Source organism: Salvelinus alpinus, chromosome 19 (genome assembly GCF_045679555.1).
Source record: "Salvelinus alpinus chromosome 19, SLU_Salpinus.1, whole genome shotgun sequence".
In the NCBI taxonomy this organism is placed as follows: Eukaryota; Metazoa; Chordata; class Actinopteri; order Salmoniformes; family Salmonidae; genus Salvelinus; species Salvelinus alpinus.
This window is the reverse complement of record NC_092104.1, coordinates 32,494,000-32,515,579: the sequence shown is the minus strand read 5'-3', so window position 1 is coordinate 32,515,579 and position 21,580 is coordinate 32,494,000. Positions and strand designations below refer to the sequence as shown.

The 21,580-nt window shown below is 44.3% G+C and overlaps 1 protein-coding gene across 3 annotated transcripts in view; it reads right to left on the bottom strand.

Annotated features, from left to right (window-relative positions):
• LOC139545384 (probable E3 ubiquitin-protein ligase HECTD4) overlaps positions 1-12,887 on the bottom strand; it is a 79,616-nt gene extending 66,729 nt beyond the window's left edge. For all 3 annotated transcript variants that reach the window (XM_071353098.1, XM_071353099.1, XM_071353100.1), the window contains exon 1: positions 12,218-12,887. In XM_071353098.1, the coding sequence (XP_071209199.1) occupies positions 12,218-12,364 (147 nt within the window). In that variant the 5' untranslated portion in view covers positions 12,365-12,887. The remainder of the gene's footprint in view (positions 1-12,217) is intronic.
• Between the last annotated feature and the right edge of the window lie 8,693 nt (positions 12,888-21,580).

Genomic DNA, 21,580 nt, shown 5'->3' with positions numbered 1-21,580 from the left:
GCTCCAGAGTACAGGCCTCGGTGTAATGCTCATTCCTTCGACGATAAACGCGAATCCGACCTTCACCCCTGGTGAGACAAAACCGCAACTCGTCAGTGAAGTGCACTTTTTGCCAGTCCTGTCTGGTACAGCGACGGTGGGTTTGTGCCCATAGGCGATGTTGTTGCCGGTGATGTCTGGTGAGGACCTGCCTTACAACAGGCCTACAAGCCCTCAGTCCAGCCTCTCTCAGCCTATTGCGCACAGTCTGAGCACTGATAGAGGGATTGTGCGTTCCTGGTGTAACTCGGGCAGTTGTTGTTGCCATCCTGTACCTGTCCCGCAGGTGTGATGTTCGGATGTACCGATCCTGTTCAGGTGTTGTTACACGTGGTCTGCCACTGCGAGGACGATCAGCTGTCCGTCCTGTCTCCCTGTAGCGCAGTCTTAGGCGTCTCACAGTACGGACATTGCAATTTATTGCCCTGGCCACATCTGCAGTCCTCATGCCTCCTTGCAGCATGCCTAAGGCACGTTCACGCAGATGAGCAGGGACCCTGGGCATCTTTCTTTTGGTATTTTTCAGAGTTAGTAGAAAGGCCTCTTTAGTGTACTAAGTTTTCATAACTGTGACCTTAATTGCCTACCGTCTGTAAGCTGTAAGTGTCTTAACGACCGTTCATCAGGTGCATGTTCATTAATTGTTTATGGTTCATTGAACAAGCATGGGAAACAGTGTTTAAACCCTTTACAATGAAGATATATTAAGTTATTTAGATTTTTACAAATTATCTTTGAAAGACAGGGTCCTGAAAAAGTGATGTTTCTTTTTTTGCTGAGTTTATTTGGGCTTGAGGTGAAAAATCCAAACTACCCACTTCGTGCATATCGGTGTGAAAGAGGTGTCTTTCATGTGAAATTACATACAAATTATTTTCAGCCTACATTTCGTTTCAGGGCTGGGTTTTATTTCAATGTTCCCACCTAACAGCATGGCATTGTTTACTAATCAGAAACAGCTGAAAAGTTATTCCTCTTTGTGAATGAGATGAGTCAAACAGCCGTGTGTCCACTTGGCCACCCAGGCCATGGCGCAAATAAAACAGAAAATTATCATAATCCATTGGATAATTTGTACAGTTACAAAAAAAATTGGTTCAGTCTGTATTAACAATATATATCTCTGAACATTTTAGAAATGGTATAATTGCGTGATATGATAGCATTTTGCAAACCTGCTCCCCCCCGTCACCCCAAGATGAATGGTTTTGTCCATTAAAGTTGAGTCACTACATGCTCCACTGCTTTGATTGGTGTAACATTAGCTAGAAACAACAAGTGTTTATCCAGATAGCGAAAAGTCACCCACGAAAGAAAATTCAAGGCTCTTATAGTTACAGTTGAAGTCGGAAATTTACATAGACCTTAGCCAAATACATTTAAACTCAGTTTTTCACAATTCCTGACATTTAATCCTAGTACAAATTCCCTGTCTTAGGTCAGTTAGGATCACCACTTTATTTTAAGAATGTGAAATGTCAGAATAATAGTAGGGAGAATGATTTATTTCAGCTTTTATTTCTTTCATCACATTCCTAATGGGTCAGAAGTTTACATACACTGAATTAGTATTTGGTAGCATTGCCTTTAAATTGTTTAACTTGGGTGAAATGTTTTGGGTAACCTTCCACAAGCTTCCCACAATAAGTTGGGTGAATTTTGGCCCATTCCTCCTGACAGAGCTGGTGTAACTGAGTCAGGTTTGTAGGCCTCCTTGCTCACACACGCTTTTTCAGTTCTGCCCACACATTTTCTATGGGATTGAGGTCAGGTCTTTGTGAAGCCCACTCCAATACCTTGACTGTGTTATCCTTAAGCCATTTTGCCACAACTTTGGAAGTATGCTTGGTGTCATTGTCCATTTGGAAGACCCATTTGCGACCAAGCTTTAACTTCCTGACTGATGTCTTGAGATGTTGCTTCAATATATCCACATAATTTTCGTCCCTCATGATGCCATCTATTTTGTGAAGTGCACCAGTCCCTCCTGCAGCAAAGCACCCCCACAACATGATGCTGCCACCCCCGTGCTTCACGATTGGGATGGTGTTCTTTGGCTTGCAAGCCTCCCCCTTTTTCCGCCAAACATAACGATGGTCATTAAGGCCAAACAGTTCTATTTTTGTTTCATCAGACTACAGGACATTTCTCCAAAAAGTACGATCTTTCATGTCTTTTTTATGGCGGTTTTGGAGCAGTGGCTTCTTCCGTGTGGAGCGGCCTTTCAGGTTATGTCGATATAGGACTCGTTTTACTGTGGATATAGATACTTTTGTACCGGTTTCCTCCAATATCTTCACAAGGTCCTTTGCTGTTGTTCTGGGATTGATTTGCACTTTTCGCACCAAAGTATGTTCATCTCTAGGAGACAGAACACGTCTCCTTCCTGAGCGGTATGATGGCTGCGTGGTCCCATGGTGTTTATACTTGCGCACTATTGTTTATACAGATGAACGTGGTACCTTCAGGCATTTGAAAATTGCTCCCAAGGATGAACCAGACTTTTGGAATTTTCCAAGCTGTTTAAAGGCACAGTCAACTTAGCGTATGTAAACTTCTGACCCACTGGAATTGTGATACAGTGAATGAATTATAAGTGAAATAATCTGTCTGTAAGCAATTGTTGGAAAAATGACTTGTGTTATTTTTAAGTGTATGTAAACTTCCGACTTCAACTGTACATGTCCTGATCAAAGTAATTTTAGCCTATCATTTCACTTCCCTTGTGAGAATCATGAGCATGGGCTAACTTGGCTTTGCTGTAACCACAGCTGAAGACTGCTAGCAGCCTACCAAAAGATTGCACCGTGTCCAATACAAGTCGTGGGTCCTCTTCCTTGGTATGCACTGTCACTGTGTCCATTTCCATCTTGTCTAGCGTTGTCTAACATTTCACATAAACCCTGTTTCTTGTCTGCGTTGAAGTAGCAGTCCTTGTACCTAGCATCAAGTATAGTGGCGACAGTATCGAGGCTCAGAGAGAATACCACTGAATCACTTGTTCACAGCCTCTAGTAGAGTACTTTTGCAAATTTTAACCCCACGGTCTGTGTCGGCAGTTTTGTTGTACAAAATCCTCGTCGACCCACTGTGCTGTCAGACTCAGCATGCTCATGAGCAGTGTCCGAAATGTACTTTTTGTCTGAACTGCCAAGGGGACTGGTAGATGAAAAAAATCCACCAGCCAAGCATAGTTTTTACCAGGCAAAATAATAAATTGTCACAAATACATTCATTTCAGTACATGTTGAATACAAACTTTAAGAAGCCAGAGCAAAATTTGAAACAATTGTAATATATTGATCAACGGTTAATCAAATCAAGTTTATTTGTAGAGCACATTTAAAAACAACTGTAGTTGACCAAAAGTGCTGTACAGAGTGCAAAAACGCTAAACATTGGGCACACAATGAAATAAACAAAACATATCAGATACAATGAATAAGAGTACATAGATGTGTAAACAGGGCAACAGCAATGGTAAAATACAATTATGAGAAGTGCAGTGAACTGGTGCTCTCCTGATACAGTGAACTGGTGCTCTCCTGATACAGTGAACTGGTGCTCTCCTGATACAAAGGGGAAACAGGGGAAGCAGGTCTACAAATCCTTTACTTTGAGTAGAAATACCCTGATTAAATACAGGTAAAAAAAGAGGCTTATCAGATGCTGGTTAATTTTGGCTGTGGCTAGATTTAATTTCCCAGCCTGAATACAACTGAAGTTTTGAACTCAAAATTCTACTGAAGTATTTGCTATTAAATGTACTTAAGGATCAAACATAAAACTAAATTTGAAGGTTTTGTAAACCTATCAGATGCTTAATCATTTTAATCAACTTAAACCTCAGACTCCTCACCCTCTACCGTGCATGGTCCATGAAGTCTGCCCTCCTGCTCCTGACAAAGTCCTGGTGTCACAGCATCACAACTTTTAATGGATCATACTCCCTGATCTCTGGAGAGGACAGCTGGACCATAAGGAGATCTGACAGTGAGTCAGACTTTAGGTTGGACTGCCAATCGGTTTTCATCTGTTTCATGGTATTAAAACCTCTTTCACATTCAGCTGTGGAGGCAGGGAAGGACAGGACCAGGTCAACCAATGCCAGAAAATCAGGACAGGAATGCTGATGGCTCCTGTTGACACGGAACCAGGACATCTTCTGCAGACCTGGACTCTTGGTACATAAGCACCTTCGGGACAGTCCACTGGTCAGGGATCCCTTCAACATGGATGCCAGAGGTCTCCAGGACAGGCTTGAAGTGGTCCACCAGGGTTTCCAGTTCAGTGTCACCAAAATCTAGAATAATTAAATACATTACAACAAGCATCATGCAGTTTTAATTCACAAACTATAAAAAAATGATCATGAACCTGAACCTAACCTGACTGACCGGTAATACAAAACAAAGTAACCTGCTGCTGCATCTCCTGACTCTGGCCAGTTGATGAAGCTGGTGGCACACAGGACCCTCACACTGGCATCCTGGAACCTGTCAGTCATACTCTCGACTAGCCTGTCAAGCATTTTATCCTGTGATGTGATGAGGGTCTTGCTGTCACCTCTGGTCAGCAAAATTCCCTCATATCTGTTGGCCATTGTGGCCTTCATCATGGGCCCTTCTCTGATGATAAAAGGCTAATTTTACCATCCTTTCAGAATTTTCCTTTACAACTCACTCTCTCTCCTGCTCTTATTGACATAATCCTTTCTTAAGTTAAGTATTTCTTATTGCAGTTTAAATAAACATACCTGGTTTTGTACTTCTTAAGTACTGCCTGTGTTGAGCACAAGGAGCTATGGGCTTCTGCTATGGTGGACCTCTGCAGACAGGCAGACAGGTTGCTCAGGTGTGTTAGAGTGTCATGCAAGAAGCCACAGAAGCGGATAACAACAGCCTCCCTCGCAGTACTGCAGTATTTCCTGGCTTTGGCCTGCTGGACACCTCTGGCATTTTGGGCATCAGCAGATTGAATATGAAATACATAAAGAACAAATAGACAATAAATTGCTGTCCAAAAAAAACTATATTAGATATGACACATTTTATCAGTGCATAAAGCATTGAAACATGATGTAACCGTGTTTGTTGTTATTTACTGGACACTACATATTGATGATGACTTTGAGTACTTAGCATAGCAATCTAGAGCCACTACCTGTTCCAGGTGCTGGACAAGCCCCTGGTAACCTCGCAGGAAGTGGTCCAGTGCACGCAACAGGTGTAAACTCTTTGGCCTGCTTCTCATTTCTATATGTTGAGCCCACAGTGATTCCTTTTTTTTTCTCATCCAAACTGAAAAAATTAAACATCAAATTAATTCAATAATAATTAAATATACAATCATGTTATCCAATATAGCTGGCAGTTGATTGTGCTAAATTAGCCTTCTACCCTTTGTTTACTTAAGAATCAACACGATAAGGCTAGTAAAGTCAATTGTGCCACAATGCTTTAAAATGTAAACAGTCTCTGGAGACAAACAAAATAGAATGTCATAGGAAAGCATGGAGATCCATGTCAGCATCAGTAGGCCTATAATTTTATGGTATTTATACACTATTTTGAGGTGAACCAAAGCTCATCAACGGGTGAGAAATTACCTACAATACTGGACCACGTCTGCTAAATAGACTTAAACTCGCTACAAAAAGTACTAGTCAAGCTACAAGAGTAACAACATGTTCACTTACTCACACATCCACTCGAAGTCAGAAAGTGGTCTCGCCTTCTTGCCAATGGCATGTACAGTCCTAAACAGTATCTTCATCTTCGTGCTGGTCTGCTCTGACATTGCCATTAGCGCCATCACAGAGGGTGTCAAGAGGAGAGGCTGCGATTGAGGCCGGGACATAGACACGCAGGCAATGTGACACTTACTGTGTGCATGGTCACAAATGTTCTCCAGCTTCATAATTTTATTTCTGATGACAAATTAGTTGTTTCTGCTTTTATCTTTAGCATACTAGCGACACACAGAATAACTCATCACCACAGCCTCCGCATCATACTGTAGCCAGCCTCTTGAAACTCCTTTATCTCCAAACCTCCATTTCTCATAAAACTTTCTTTATGCAATTCGTCCTTTCATCGGTGGGTTTTCGTTTCAAAGGTTGGCTTACTCCAAGTAAATGTCGCCACATAACAGCTATTTAATGAACGGTAGCTAGCAGCAGACCCGTGGCAAGTGAACGATGTCGAGAAGCCGATGTCCCGTACGGTAAACAGTGCCGTGAAACTAGGAGCACTAGAGATGGTAAGCTGTGGTAAGCTGGCAAACATAAGTAATTTCCTCCGAGCAATCACGCCAGATATCTTATTACATGACTATTTTGGTACAAACATTTACCCGCCAGTGTGGCGGATAGCCTTCTGAGATTCTCGCCAAATGGAAAATCTACCCGCATTTGGCGCTTGGCGGGTGTTCATTTTGGACCCTGCTCATGGGGCTGACATTGCTGGTCCAAATGTCAGTCGTAAAGCTAATAGCAGTGAGGCCAATAGCAAGTAGCTCATGGATGTGCGTTTCAACAATACTGTGTAACTACGGTAGGGCAACATCTGAAAAATTGCGCCTACTTGCTAGTGTGTACCGGGGCTCGAGGTGCTCGACCAGTCAGCAAAAGCCAACATCATCCACAACAGAGAACGGTTGATTGTCAAGGGCAATGAATTCCATTATCTTGGCGTTAATGGATTACGCCTTTGAGTTGTCTCACTGAAATTCTCTTACTCTTTCAAATGACTGCTTGACTTGAACTTGTTTAGTTTTTTTCTGCTTTTGTTCTATGTAGTCGCTGAACATCTGGGGGTGATGCACTTTCAAGTGAGTAATTAGGTTTGTGGTATTGAAAGATTTCACTTTCTCCCCTCTGGAAATAATAGCAGCACAAACGTTGCATATGGCCTTTTTGTTATCTTCCTTCGAAACTTCAAAATAGTTCCACACAGCAGACATTGTGGGCTAGGTTAGGAATGCTGTATTGTACATGTAGTGCTGTATTTTCCGTGGCGTCATTACGTTATCTACCTACGTTATATAGGTATGCACACCAGCTTTGACATCGGTTTTGTACATCAGCGTTAAACTAGACATTGGGCCGATGCCGACATTTTTAGCTAATATCGGCCGATTCCGATATGCTTACCGATATATTGTGCATCCCTACAATTTATGGAAGATGCCAAAACTTGAGATAATAATAGATGGCGAAGTCAAAGACAGGCCAGTGGTTCCCATCTGTGGCGACGTTTTCTCTAAATCAAAGCTTATGACTATCCAGCTCGAGAACCAGCCATAAGCCTTGTTCACATTGGCAGTTTGAAGTAACTCAAATCCAATTTCTTTGCATATCCGATTCTGTTCTTTTTCCTGCAGTCTGAACAGCAAAAAAGCAAAGTATCAGATATTTCGCGCCACATTTCAAACCACCTTCGTAGGTGGTTTGAAGTCAGATACAAATCTGATTCCTGGCCATGCGACTTGTCAGAATGGTCAAATCTGGATTGCCCTCAAGTGGTTTTTAGACTTATTTGGCATATCTTATTGCTTGCTATATAACATTACTCTTAACAGTTTGAGAAGAACATGTGTTAGCTTACTAGCTTGTTTACAAAACAAATGTGTGAATGTGCAAGAAAGTTAAACAGCTACCTAGCTAGCTAAGTGACTGCTGTGGTTATCCAAAAAGGAGTCGTTTTGAAAGTTGGATCATCTTATCCTTTGAGGCTTTAAAAAGTGTTCTTACATTATGATTTTGAACATTCAAAGCAAATGAGAAATGTCCATGGCAGGCATTGTTGTCACCTTAGCTTGCTAAATAACTTCTAAGTGATAGGAAGCATGAGTACCACCAAGCAGCTTACACCACAGCACACACACACCCACAGTTACGATAACAACTAGCGTAGCCATGACAGCAAATGACTGCTGTCTGAACACACAAATCCAATTTGGTCACTTGTAACTTGCTGTTTGGACAGTCATTATTCCAAAACAGATTTGAAAAACAAAACTGATTTGAGCATTAAGGCCTGCAGTGTGAACAAGGCTATAGAGCGAGCTGGCTAATCTTTTGAATACGGTGTACAAAAAAATATATAAAAAGCAACCAATAACATTAGCTAGCTAGATAAGGTTAGCAATATAGCATGCTAACCCTAGCTAGCTAGCCTGACAGCTGTCATTGCCCTATTTGTTGATGTTTATCAACTCCACATGGAAATTATCACACCCAATTCGTGAATAAGTAGCCTTAATTATTCTTCGGAGGTAGAACCGAAACATGCATTTCATGTGGGGGGGACCCACCTCATTATACACTGATTCGTGCAGCCCTGTTTACCTCCTTCTCACATAAGAGTGAGGTTAGTGAGAGCAGGGGGAAGGTGGACAGTGGTGACAGTACAATAACCAGACACTGCAGATGCTCAGGTTACATTCCATCCATACTTCCACTGCAGAGAGGACAAGCAACACATACTTGTCCTGTACTGCCATTGAACCAATGGTACTGCTCTCTTCTGAGGAGTGGCATGGGCAATAAGGGCTTTGCTTTGGTCTCCACCCGTCAGACCCAGAGCTAATCCAGTCCCACTATGAAGCAGCATAATCAAGATGTCACACTATTGCACCTGGGGCACAGGTCTATGGCTAGCTAGCACAGCGAAAAATCATAAAGTTTTAGAAGCAGGAGGTGTACGTAGTGAAGTCTAGTCCTCTCAGGTTGATTCATTCTCATTGTTCATCTGTAGCATGCCATCTGTCTGTTACCATCTATCAATCTATGTCCCATTTATTTGTCTGTGTTTAGGTCTACCATCACTGATATGGCTTTAAAATAAGGAGCGTGCAAAAATTGGCTTCATTGCAAATTTTATTTAGGACATTACATTTACTATTAGATTAATACATGGCTACTAGCATTAGGTGTTAAAGAGTTAGTGATCGAGCTAATGTGTTTTGAGTTTCCACTTCCTCAGGTGGTGAATGAGCACCAATTGAATTAGGCCTATATAATATTAATGCATATAAACATGAAGGCAAATTCATGTCTATTGAACAAACAAATCAGACCCTATTTTGACAGTAAAATAACACAAATAGCCTAATTGTCAACCCAAAATTCATGACAATCACTGGATTAAGTTGCACAACAAAATATTTTTCATCAAGCATTCTTGCTTGGAAATGTTAGATGTAACAACTTATTTACTTAATACCATCTCCGTAGTCTATTAGACTTCTTAAAGTATTGTGAATGACTTTGTAAGATGAATGAAATTAATTATATTGTGCGACACCGCAAAACACATTTTTTGGGTGCCACCAAATCATGGGCTAGTCCCACCAACTGAAAAAGTTAGTGACACCAGGGAAAAATGTTAGTCCGGAGCCATGATGATATCAGGGTTGACTGGACAGGGCCTTTTAACATTAGAACCACCTGGCCTTTCAGCCTTCAAGTACCCACTAGAGAACGTCGCTGGGCGTTCCATTTAGCATATGCATCAGCTGCATATCAACCCGCAAGGTGTACAAACATAAGCACCAACACTTGATAAATAGTGCATAAACTATTGTAAATGATGAATTGAATGAAGAAATATAAACATTAAAAAGGATATGTTTTATATAATTCTACAAAGTCCTAGAAAAAACATAGGCCTATAGCCTATTTTCATTTCCCTTACAATAAAAAATTATGTAATCTATTTGATCAACTTTATTTGTAGATTTGATTAGTAATAGAGTTACAGTAATTAATGAAGTCCAGTTACAGCTTATTTTTGACAAAGTAGAAACTAAAAATATTATAATAATATAACCAGCCAGGTGCACAGGTGAAATTGTTTGCCATTTTCCTAAACAAAAGCACAAGCGCATGAACAATTGTAAAGGATAAATAGCATAAAGAAATATTTTTGTTAATATATTCATGACAAGACATAAAAAGTCATTTGTTGATTGTATCGGACACTGTATTGTGTCCACAGTTTTCATGGGCCTTGTTTCGTGTGCACCTGCCGCAGGTGTCGCATAATCTTTCTGAAGTGGTTGCGTGGAATGCTCCACCCCATACCTATCAGACCAAAATGACTCCACATCAACGCTTTTCCACCATGTGCCCCGCAGACATATAAATGTCCAATAAAAGCTTTAAGTCCAGACATGTCCCACATACTGTTTCCTTTTCTGTGCGCATGAGCAACAGTACAATCGCTGATGTGCTGCAACATCTACACGTCACATACCGTAAACTCGTCACTCTTTTCTTCCCAAACCGTGCCATCCCTCCCCAATTCCAGTCTCATCGTGGCAGTTGAGATCACTATCTCAGTTGGCTCTGTTCTGGTTTTTCTGCGGCGAGGTTCAGGCATCGGAGGCGAAGGATCGGAGGCGAAGGATCGAAGTGAACATCAGAATCAGATGAAGACTCATCAGCAACATCGATTTCAAGCTCAATATCCGATCCTCCATCCTACTCCAACTTATCTAAATGCTGCAGCATTTGCAATGCTGTCAGTGCGTACATTAGTTTGTTTCGGCTTGCCATTGTGAACTACACACATTTTATTTTGTACTCAGTGTCTGATTTGACTCTCAAGTGGGGAAATTATATACCAGTTCCAGCCTTTCATAATAAAATAATTAGACCACACACAATTCTTCATCATCATTACACTATTGTTCTAAATTCAAACCTCATCATTCAGATCAAATTCAATCACCCTTTTCACCCTCCTCATTATTCAGTTCATTGAAGTCACATGCACCATTATCTGTTTCTATCTGATTTCTATCGCCCACTCATCCATTGAAAACAGAATAGAATATTTTAATTGTACGTATAGTATGTTACTCTTTTTTGCTTAGTATCCAGAGCAATGCTGCCGTGCGAGTGGTCTTGTGCTGAATGCATGGACAGCATAGATATTCTTGGAAAAAGTTACATTTGGAAATCTTGAATTTTGAGAGATATTTGATGAAGGTAAGTGTCTAGAAACTGCAGAACATGCTCTTTCTGATACTATAGAAATCTAAATGTTTTATCTGCATGTGACTGAAGGAGGATTTCATAAAGTAAGCTGTGTGTGAATACTTTCTGAAGGCACTGTAGATTGGGTGAGAGAAAAAAAATCTTTGTAATTAATTTTGAATTCAGGCTGTAACAACAAAATATAGAATAAGTCAAGGGGTATGAATAAGTCAAGGGGTATGAATAAGTCAAGGGGCGGCAGGTAGCCTAGTGGTTAGAGTGTTGGGCCAGTAACCGGAAGGTTGCTAGATCGAATCCCCGAGCTGACAAGGTAAAAAAGTGTCGTTCTGTCCCTGAACAAGGCAGTTAACCCACTGTTCCTAGGCCGCCATTGTAAATAAGAATTTGTTCTTAACTGACTTGCCTAGTTAAATAAAGGAAAAATTAATATTTTCTAAAGGCACTGTACTGTCAAGCGTGCCAATGATGAAGCATTCTGTGCTGAACAAGACCTCTTGGCTACTTACTGGCTTGAGGAGCTTTCAAGAACGCTGAATTTACCGTTTCCTATTGTATTTGTCCAGTTTGTGTGCCATGCTTTGAAGAATTTAAGTGACGCTTGGGTGAGCTGATGAATACAACAATAATAGCCTGCCACCACTCAAGAGCACCCAATGTCTGGACCAGAGGGGACACGGTTCCCACAAAGGGTGGGGATTTAAAGGCCATGATACCATTGCTAGCTACGTCGTGAGTCATCATGCCTACACAGTGTTATTCATATAACAACTAACATGATCTACTTCTTCAAAATGTATACTGCCTGCTAACTAGGCTGTTACTGTAAACAATGGTCTACGTTATGTTTCAATGTTCTCTTTAGTTAACTAGCGTAGTTATTGGTTAGCTATCTGCATGTCATGCTCCTCGTCAAGCAGACGTTGGCGTCCTTAGCTAGCTAATGTTACACATGGACATGACTAGTTAAAAATGTGTTACTATTAATGTGACTTTATTCATTTGGAATTATATAACTTGCTGCTTGGCAATCCCTACTAGTTAATGTTGAGCAGGTAGGTAGGTAGCTAGCGCTTGACAATGTAGCTAGCTAAGTTAACTAACGTTAGCTGTGTTCGCTTTCTCCAAGAAAACATTCGAAATGCAACCGTTGAGATGCAGACTAACAGTACTCACCTCCTGCTCAGTGTCCCCCTGCTCAGACACACCGATTTCACTGGGCAGTTCAGCCAGATCCGTGACCCGAATCAGTCCATCGTGAAGGAAAATAGTCTCTTCCTTCACTGACAACCACTGGGACGAATCCACGGCCCCGGAGCCCATCTCTCTCTCCTCCGAGAAAAATGCCAGAAAGGTCGATCATTAAAACAAATCAAATCCGAAATGACAACAACATTACCCGAACGACATGCTGTCAGTCAGATGAGAAACTCAGACCTACTCCGATCCAGCTAGGTAGCTTGGTAACGCCAATCGTACAACCAAATATTTGTGGGTACCACTTTGCTGCTACGGGTGCTAGCTATCGAGGTTTGCTAGCGAACATAGGTCGGCCAGCTGATCGCACTGTGTGGGGCAGGTTCTTTCTTCAGCTACCAACAGTACCATTGAGCCTATCGTACTGTCTTTACAGAGCAGTGGGCGTGACGCTGTCTCTAAACCGTAATATTTAGAGCATAGTTTAGTAATTGACTGACTTCTCCAGCTGAACACGAAGTCTGAGCATAACCAAAACACGATAAGAATGCAGGAAAAACGGCTCCGATGGTGGTCCAACAACTGATTATTAGTGGCCGGACAGATAATGAAAACCCCACAGCTGTCGGTGAAACGCCATGTTTCTTAGGCCAACAGTTACTGTTCCCAGCATACATTGTGCTTTAGCCTACAATAAACATGTCAACAAATTTAACCCCTAAAATATTAATTTATTATCAATACTAAGATTGTATGTATGTATCGTCATAGTTTGTTTAATACTCATGGTTTCATTTGTACATTTTCTGATTGCGGTGACAATGTAGGTACATTATGATGATCTGACACAATATTCAAAGCAAAAGCCTTTAGGTATGAAGTGAAACACTGTTTACACTACACAATTCAACATTATCCACTGATGACACTCAAATTAAGAAACAATTATTAATTAATATGTGTAAAGGTCAATCACCTTACTGTTAAAGGTACTAGGGCGCCACCTCCTGAGCATTTTTTAAGGCTCTTGGCTGAAAGATAGTGCACCTTTACAACATTAGGGAAGCTTGTAATCTGAGATAACGAAAAACAGAGATTGGTTATATTTAAGTGCTTTAATCGAGAAGTACACAGACTTCATATAAATATATTAAATGAAGTCACAACTCTAGTTATTATTTAGTTATTATCTAGTTATTATCATTATTTACAATTGAGATCAAAGGTTTAGGGTTTGGATCAGGATGGTATTTCGAGCAGCAACTCAAGTCCGTTTTGCATAAGGCTTGCAAAACGTACAGGTTGATGTTAGACAGATTTATTGCATACTGTATACACGATACAAAATGATTCCCATTCTGGTAACTGGTAAGGGTGCTGATGTTTGGGAGACATCAGCCTAGGTTTTTTTGGGCTCAATGATCCTTAGACATAGTTTATAGAGGCGAACAGGAGTCCCTCTTTTGTATCTTTACTTGTGCCCTGAGCATTGTCTTCCTCTTTCCTCCATGTTTTAAAATACTTGAATTAGGCCCCCCCACAATTTTTTTTTTTTTTCTTTTTTTTTAATAAAATATAAATATTATATGTTAACACTAAGGGCCTCCCGGGTGGCGCAGTGCTATGCTGCGCCACCAGAGTCTGGGTTCGCGCCCGGGCTCTGTCGCAGCCGGCCGCGACCGGGAGGTCCGTGGGGCGACGCACAATTGGCTTAGCGTCGTCCGGGTTAGGGAGGGTTTGGCCGGTAGGGATATCCTTGTCTCATCGCGCTCCAGCGACTCCTGTGGCGGGCCGGGCGCAGTGCGCGCTAACCGAGGGGGGCGGGTGCACGGTGTTTCCTCCGACACATTGGTGCGGCTGGCTTCCGGGTTGGAGGCGCGCTGTGTTAAGAAGCAGTGCGGCTTGGTTGGGTTGTGCTTCGGAGGACGCATGACTTTCGACCTTCGTCTCTCCCGAGCCCGTACGGGAGTTGTAGCGATGAGACAAGATAGTAATTACTAGCGATTGGATATCACGAAAAATTGGGGAGAAAAGGGGATAAAATTTATAAAAAATAAAAAAATAAAAAATAAATATATGTTAACACTAGATCCCACAAGCACTGTTTCAACTGTATACAGTATACTGCTATAGCCTATTTATTATTGTTATCACATTGGCACTAGGTAGGACAGTGACACATTGCGTGTAACAATTAGCAATATCAGCTTTGTGAAGAGATCACATTAAAAAGTCTAAGAGCCAGTTGTGGCTCTTTGCAAATATATCACATGTTTTAATTGAGCCAACCTTTTCCCCAAAGACAGTCTTTCAAACTTCACACATAGAGGCAGAATAGAGACAAAAAGTCCTGCAGGACGGATAGGAGAATCTTGGTCCTCTCCAAGTATCTGATCTGACCAGCCAGCAATGTGGTGGAGAAAGATGGAGGGACAGAGGAGAACGAATATCCAAGTAGACAGTCAGTGGATAAGAATGAAGAGATGTTAAGAGAAATACGCAAACAATTTCAGAAAGGAAATAGGGGGGGACACAGTTTGCTGGTGTGTGTGTGTATACATACGTGTGTGTATGCATGCGTGTGTGCGTAAGAGAAGTGTTAATGCATAAAGTAGTTATCTAATCCATTTAAAGGAAGGTAACTGCAAGTTAGAGCAGATCCTCTTAATTAATCACAGTAAATCTAAGAGGGAAAGAGCTCAATATAGAGCCACAAATGTGCCAGAGTGCAAGATTATACTGTATGTACCGGTATACGGCTACTGTCTCACCTGCGGGTAAAATCACAATGTTACAGTCTTTGATTCCATGTTGTGAAGATCATCTCTCTTCTCCAGAGGGGGAATGTTGTATTTACATTCATCCAAATGCTTGAAGGTCCCACAAAGGAGCAGGCTATCTGTAACAGAGAATAAACAGAACATGCTGTAGCTACATGAGTCATGATGATATAACTGATAAATTACACAATTACGACCTTTCCCTTCAATCGGATCCATACTGCTATATATCTATATAGACAAAGCCACATCGTTTGTTATCCTCCATGGCTGAATTTTTACTAAGGCAGTTTGTATTATACTTCACAACACAAAACCACTGTTTGTGATCAGGTGGTTTTCTTGGTTATAATATTGTCCGTGCTATGGACCCTAACTATTCAAACTACTTTCTTTACGGCTTTCTTCTATTTCGTAACCTCAGAGCACACAGACATGTCATTTGGGCGATGACACTGAAATGTAACAAAAAATATTTCAGGCTTCAGCAACTCTGTTCCCTCACAGTCTGAATGGCACACACATGCAATCCATGTAGTATTCTTCATCTTCTTCTATAATATCATGGCGGTCCGCAAACAATCGTTTAGGTGCATGCCGCCACCTACTGTGCTGGAATGTACGATCAATCATGATCTGCCGAATTCTGTACTACCATGAATTTAAAAAATTTAAATCCCTACTAATCCCTACTAACCCACTCCCCCCAAAACCCCTCCCCAACCCCCCTAAACTTGATCTATATCATACTGAAACACTCCACCCTTGGGATTGTTCAGTATGTCAACAACGATTTCAACAGCATCTGTTACCCCGAATATCTATTTTGCAGTCTCCACAATAATCTTCAACCTGGCATTTCTGCTTTCCACAACCCAAGTCGTATTGATAACCTTACCAATAAAAGCTATGAAGTCAACTTTATTCATTATCAAAGTGACCTTTGACACCGCACATTCATGAGCACAAGATTTCTGAACAGGCCTCCAAACCATGCCAGGACCAGCAGAAACACTAGACCCGACAGCAGGTCCACTTATTACAGGAGCAGCCATGGAAGCTCCATCATTCCACATTGTAGTTCCACCAATCTGTCTTACAGCTTCTGCATATGATACATCATGACTAATTCTATATCTCAGAGCCTCTCTCTGCACCTGGCATCCACCAAATGCTGCACTATGTTCCCCCCATAATTACAACACTTAACCTTCACATTGCTCCCACATTCACCATAATCATGTTCCCCTCCACACTTGACACATCTTTCCTTCCTTGGCATTTAAAAAATGCCTTTTTTCCTCAATCACTTTTCCTCCCTTCACATTTTCTTTAATATCATCTATGGACATAGATATTGGGACCCTAGTAATGACTCCCTTCAATCTAGCATAAGTACAAGGGACATGGCTTTTAATCTTCGTCAAATTAAGCTTTTCCATTTTCAGAATCTTCTCTTGCTAGGCCTGGCTACCACAAACTATTAGCAACCTACCATTTCCAATGAATGCATGAATGAATGAGAGAGAGAGAGAGACAGAGAGAGAGATAGACAGAGAGAGAGAGAGAGAGAGAGAGAGAGAGAAGAGAATACTTAAATTCACACAGGACACCGGATAAGACAGGAGGAATACTCCAGATATAACAGACTGACCCTAGCCCCCCCACACATAAACTATTGCAGCATAAATACTGGAGGCTGAGACAGGAGGGGTCGGGAGACACTGTGTCCCCGTCCGACGATACCCCCGGACAGGGCCAAATAGGTAGAATATAACCCCATCCACTTTGCCAAATTACAGCCCCCACACCACCAGAGGGATATCTTCAACCACCAATTTACTATTCTAAAACAAGGCCGAGTTTAACCCACGAAGATTAACTCCACGGCACGAACCCAAGAACCCCCATAATTACAACACTTAACCTTCACATTGCTCCCACATTCACCATAATCATGTTCCCCTCCACACTTGACACATCTTTCCTTCCTTGGCATTTAAAAAAATGGGGAAGGGACAAATTCTCTGACATTGAAACTAAGGAATCCTAGCTGTACTTTCCCAGGCACAACCTTCTCAAACCTCAGCAGCAGTGATAGGCTTTCACTTCTTTGATCTTCTTTCCTACTGATCAACCTTTTTTCCTCAATCACACTTCCTCCCTTCACATTTTCTTTAATATCATCTATGGACATAGATATTGGGACCCTAGTAATGACTCCCTTCAATCTAGCATAAGTAGATTGATGCTAGTCTGTCCTCTGTCCTCTCTGCACAGACCACACAAACGCTTCACACCGCGTGGCCGCTGCCTGGTGGTCCCAGCGCGCACGACCCACGTGGAGTTCCAGGTCTCCGGCAGCCTCTGGAACTGCCGATCTGCGGCCAACAAGGCAGAGTTCATCTCAGCCTATGCTTCCCTCCAGTCCCTCGACTTCTTGGCACTGACGGAAACATGGATTACCACAGATAACACTGCTACTCCTACCGCTCTCTCCTCGTCTGCCCACGTGTTCTCGCACACCCCGAGAGCTTCTGGTCAGCGGGGTGGTGGCACTGGGATCCTCATCTCCCCCAAGTGGACATTCTCTCTTTCTCCCCTGACCCATCTGTCTATCGCCTCCTTTGAATTCCATGCTGTCACAGTTACCAGCCCTTTCAAGCTTAACATCCTTATCATTTATCGCCCCCCAGGTTCCCTTGGAGAGTTCATCAATGAGCTTGACGCCTTGATAAGCTCCTTTCCTGAGGATGGCTCACCTCTCACAGTTCTGGGTGACTTTAACCTCCCCACGTCTACCTTTGACTCATTCCTCTCTGCCTCCTTCTTTCCACTCCTCTCCTCTTTTGACCTCACCCTCTCACCTTCCCCCCCTACTCACAAGGCAGGCAATACGCTTGACCTCATCTTTACTAGATGCTGTTCTTCCACTAATCTCATTGCAACTCCCCTCCAAGTCTCTGACCACTACCTTGTATCCTTTTCCCTCTCGCTCTCATCTAACACTTCCCACACTGCCCCTACTCGGATGGTATCGCGCCGTCCCAACCTTCGCTCTCTCTCCCCCGCTACTCTCTCCTCTTCCATCCTATCATCTCTTCCCTCTGCTCAAACCTTCTCCAACCTATCTCCTGATTCTGCCTCCTCAACCCTCCTCTCCTCCCTTTCTGCATCCTTTGACTCTCTATGTCCCCTATCCTCCAGGCCGGCTCGGTCCTCCCCTCCTGCTCCGTGGCTCGACGACTCATTGCGAGCTCACAGAACAGGGCTCCGGGCAGCCGAGCGGAAATGGAGGAAAACTCGCCTCCCTGCGGACCTGGCATCCTTTCACTCCCTCCTCTCTACATTCTCCTCTTCTGTCTCTGCTGCTAAAGCCACTTTCTACCACTCTAAATTCCAAGCATCTGCCTCTAACCCTAGGAAGCTCTTTGCCACCTTCTCCTCCCTCCTGAATCCTCCTCCCCCTCCCCCCCCTCCTCCCTCTCTGCGGATGACTTCGTCAACCATTTTGAAAAGAAGGTCGACGACATCCGATCCTCGTTTGCTAAGTCAAACGACACCGCTGGTTCTGCTCACACTGCCCTACCCTGTGCTTTGACCTCTTTCTCCCCTCTCTCTCCAGATGAAATCTCGCGTCTTGTGACGGCCGGCCGCCCAACAACCTGCCCGCTTGACCCTATCCCCTCCTCTCTTCTCCAGACCATTTCCGGAGACCTTCTCCCCTACCTCACCTCGCTCATCAACTCATCCTTGACCGCTGGCTACGTCCCTTCCGCCTTCAAGAGAGCGAGAGTTGCACCCCTTCTGAAAAAACCTACACTCGATCCCTCTGATGTCAACAACTACAGACCAGTATCCCTTCTTTCTTTTCTCTCCAAAACTCTTGAACGTGCCGTCCTTGGCCAGCTCTCCTGCTATCTCTCTCAGAATGACCTTCTTGATCCAAATCAGTCAGGTTTCAAGACTAGTCATTCAACTGAGACTGCTCTTCTCTGTGTCACGGAGGCGCTCCGCACTGCTAAAGCTAACTCTCTCTCCTCTGCTCTCATCCTTCTAGACCTATCGGCTGCCTTTGATACTGTGAACCATCAGATCCTCCTCTCCACCCTCTCCGAGTTGGGCATCTCCGGCGCGGCCCACGCTTGGATTGCGTCCTACCTGACAGGTCGCTCCTACCAGGTGGCGTGGCGAGAATCTGTCTCCGCACCACGTGCTCTCACCACTGGTGTCCCCCAGGGCTCTGTTCTAGGCCCTCTCCTATTCTCGCTATACACCAAGTTACTTGGCTCTGTCATATCCTCACATGGTCTCTCCTATCATTGCTATGCAGACGACACACAATTAATCTTCTCCTTTCCCCCTTCTGATAACCAGGTGGCGAATCGCATCTCTGCATGTCTGGCAGACATATCAGTGTGGATGACGGATCACCACCTCAAGCTGAACCTCGGCAAGACGGAGCTGCTCTTCCTCCCGGGGAAGGACTGCCCGTTCCATGATCTTGCCATCACGCTTGACAACTCCATTGTGTCCTCCTCCCAGAGCGCTAAGAACCTTGGCGTGATCCTGGACAACACCCTGTCGTTCTCAACCAACATCAAGGCGGTGACCCGTTCCTGTAGGTTCATGCTCTACAACATTCGCAGAGTACGACCCTGCCTCACACAGGAAGCGGCGCAGGTCCTAATCCAGGCACTTGTCATCTCCCGTCTGGATTACTGCAACTCGCTGTTGGCTGGGCTCCCTGCCTGTGCGATTAAACCCCTACAACTCATCCAGAACGCCGCAGCCCGTCTGGTGTTCAACCTTCCCAAGTTCTCTCACGTCACCCCGCTCCTCCGCTCTCTCCACTGGCTTCCAGTTGAAGCTCGCATCCGCTACAAGACCATGGTGCTTGCCTACGGAGCTGTGAGGGGAACGGCACCTCCGTACCTTCAGGCTCTGATCAGGCCCTACACCCAAACAAGGGCACTGCGTTCATCCACCTCTGGCCTGCTCGCCTCCCTACCTCTGAGGAAGTACAGCTCCCGCTCAGCCCAGTCAAAACTGTTCGCTGCTCTGGCACCCCAATGGTGGAACAAACTCCCCCACGACGCCAGGTCAGCGGAATCAATCACCACCTTCCGGAGACACCTGAAACCCCACCTCTTTAAGGAATACCTAGGATAGGATAAAGTAATCCTTCTAACCCCCCCCCCCCTTAAAAGAGTTAGATGCACTATTGTAGAGTGGTTGTTCCACTGGATATCATAAGGTGAATGCACCAATTTGTAAGTCGCTCTGGATAAGAGCGTCTGCTAAATGACTTAAATGTAATGTAAATGTTTTAACCTTTGTCAAATTAAGCTTTTCCATTTTCAGAATCTTCTCTTGCTAGGCCTGGTTACCACAAACTATTAGCAACCTACCATTTCCAATGGATGCATGAATGAATGAATGAATGAATGAATGAATGAGAGAGAGAGAGAGACAGAGAGAGAGAGAGAGAAAGAGAGAAGAGAATACTTAAATTCACACAGGACACCGGATAAGACAGGAGGAATACTCCAGATATAACAGACTGACCCTAGCCCCCCACATCTTTCCTTCCTTGGCATTTAAAAAATGGGGAAGGGACAAATTCTCTGACATTGAAACTAAGGAATCCTAGCTGTACTTTCCCAGGCACAACCTTCTCAAACCTCAGCAGCACTGATAGGCTTTCACTTCTTTGACCCCGGACTGGGGACCCTCTCCGCAGCCCCCGTACTGGGGACCCTCGCCGCAGGCCCCGGACTGGGGACCGTCGCCAGAGGCTCCGGACTGGGGACCCTCGCCGCAGGCCCCGGACTGGGGACCGTCGCCGGAGGCTCCGGACTGGGGCCCGTCGCCGGAGGCTCCGGACTGGGGCCCGTCGCCGGAGGCTCCGGACTGGAGACCGTCGCTGCAGGCTCCGGACTCACCAGGCTGGGGAGACCTACTGGAGGCTTGGTTCTGGGAGCAGGCACAGGACTCACCAGGCTGGGGAGACATACTGGAGGCCTGGTCCCTGGAGCAGGCACAGGTCGAACCGGGCTGTGGGGGAGCACTGGAGATCTGGTATTTAAAGCTGGCACCACTCATCCTGGCTGAATGCCCACTTTGGCCCGGCACGTGCGGAGCGCAGGCACAGGACGCACTGGGCTGTGATAGCGCACCGGAGACACAGTGCGCAGAGCCGGCGCAGGATACCCTGGGCCGAAGAGGCACACCGGAGACCAGGAGCGCTGTGCTGGCACAATCCGTCCTGGCTGGATGCCCCCTCTAGCACGACACATGCAGAGAGCTGGCTCAGAGCGCACCGGGCTGTGAACACGCACTGGAGACACCGTGCGCTTCACCGCATAACACGGTGCCTGACCAGTACCACGCTCCCCACGGTAACCACGGGGAGTTGGCTCAGGTCTGAACCCTAACTCCGCCAATCACCCTGTGTGCCCCCCCCCCCCAAAACAAATTTGGGGACTGCCTCTCGTGCTTTCCTCGTTGAGCCAACTCCTCGTAACGTCGCCGCTCTGCCTTAGCTGCCTCCATCTCCTCC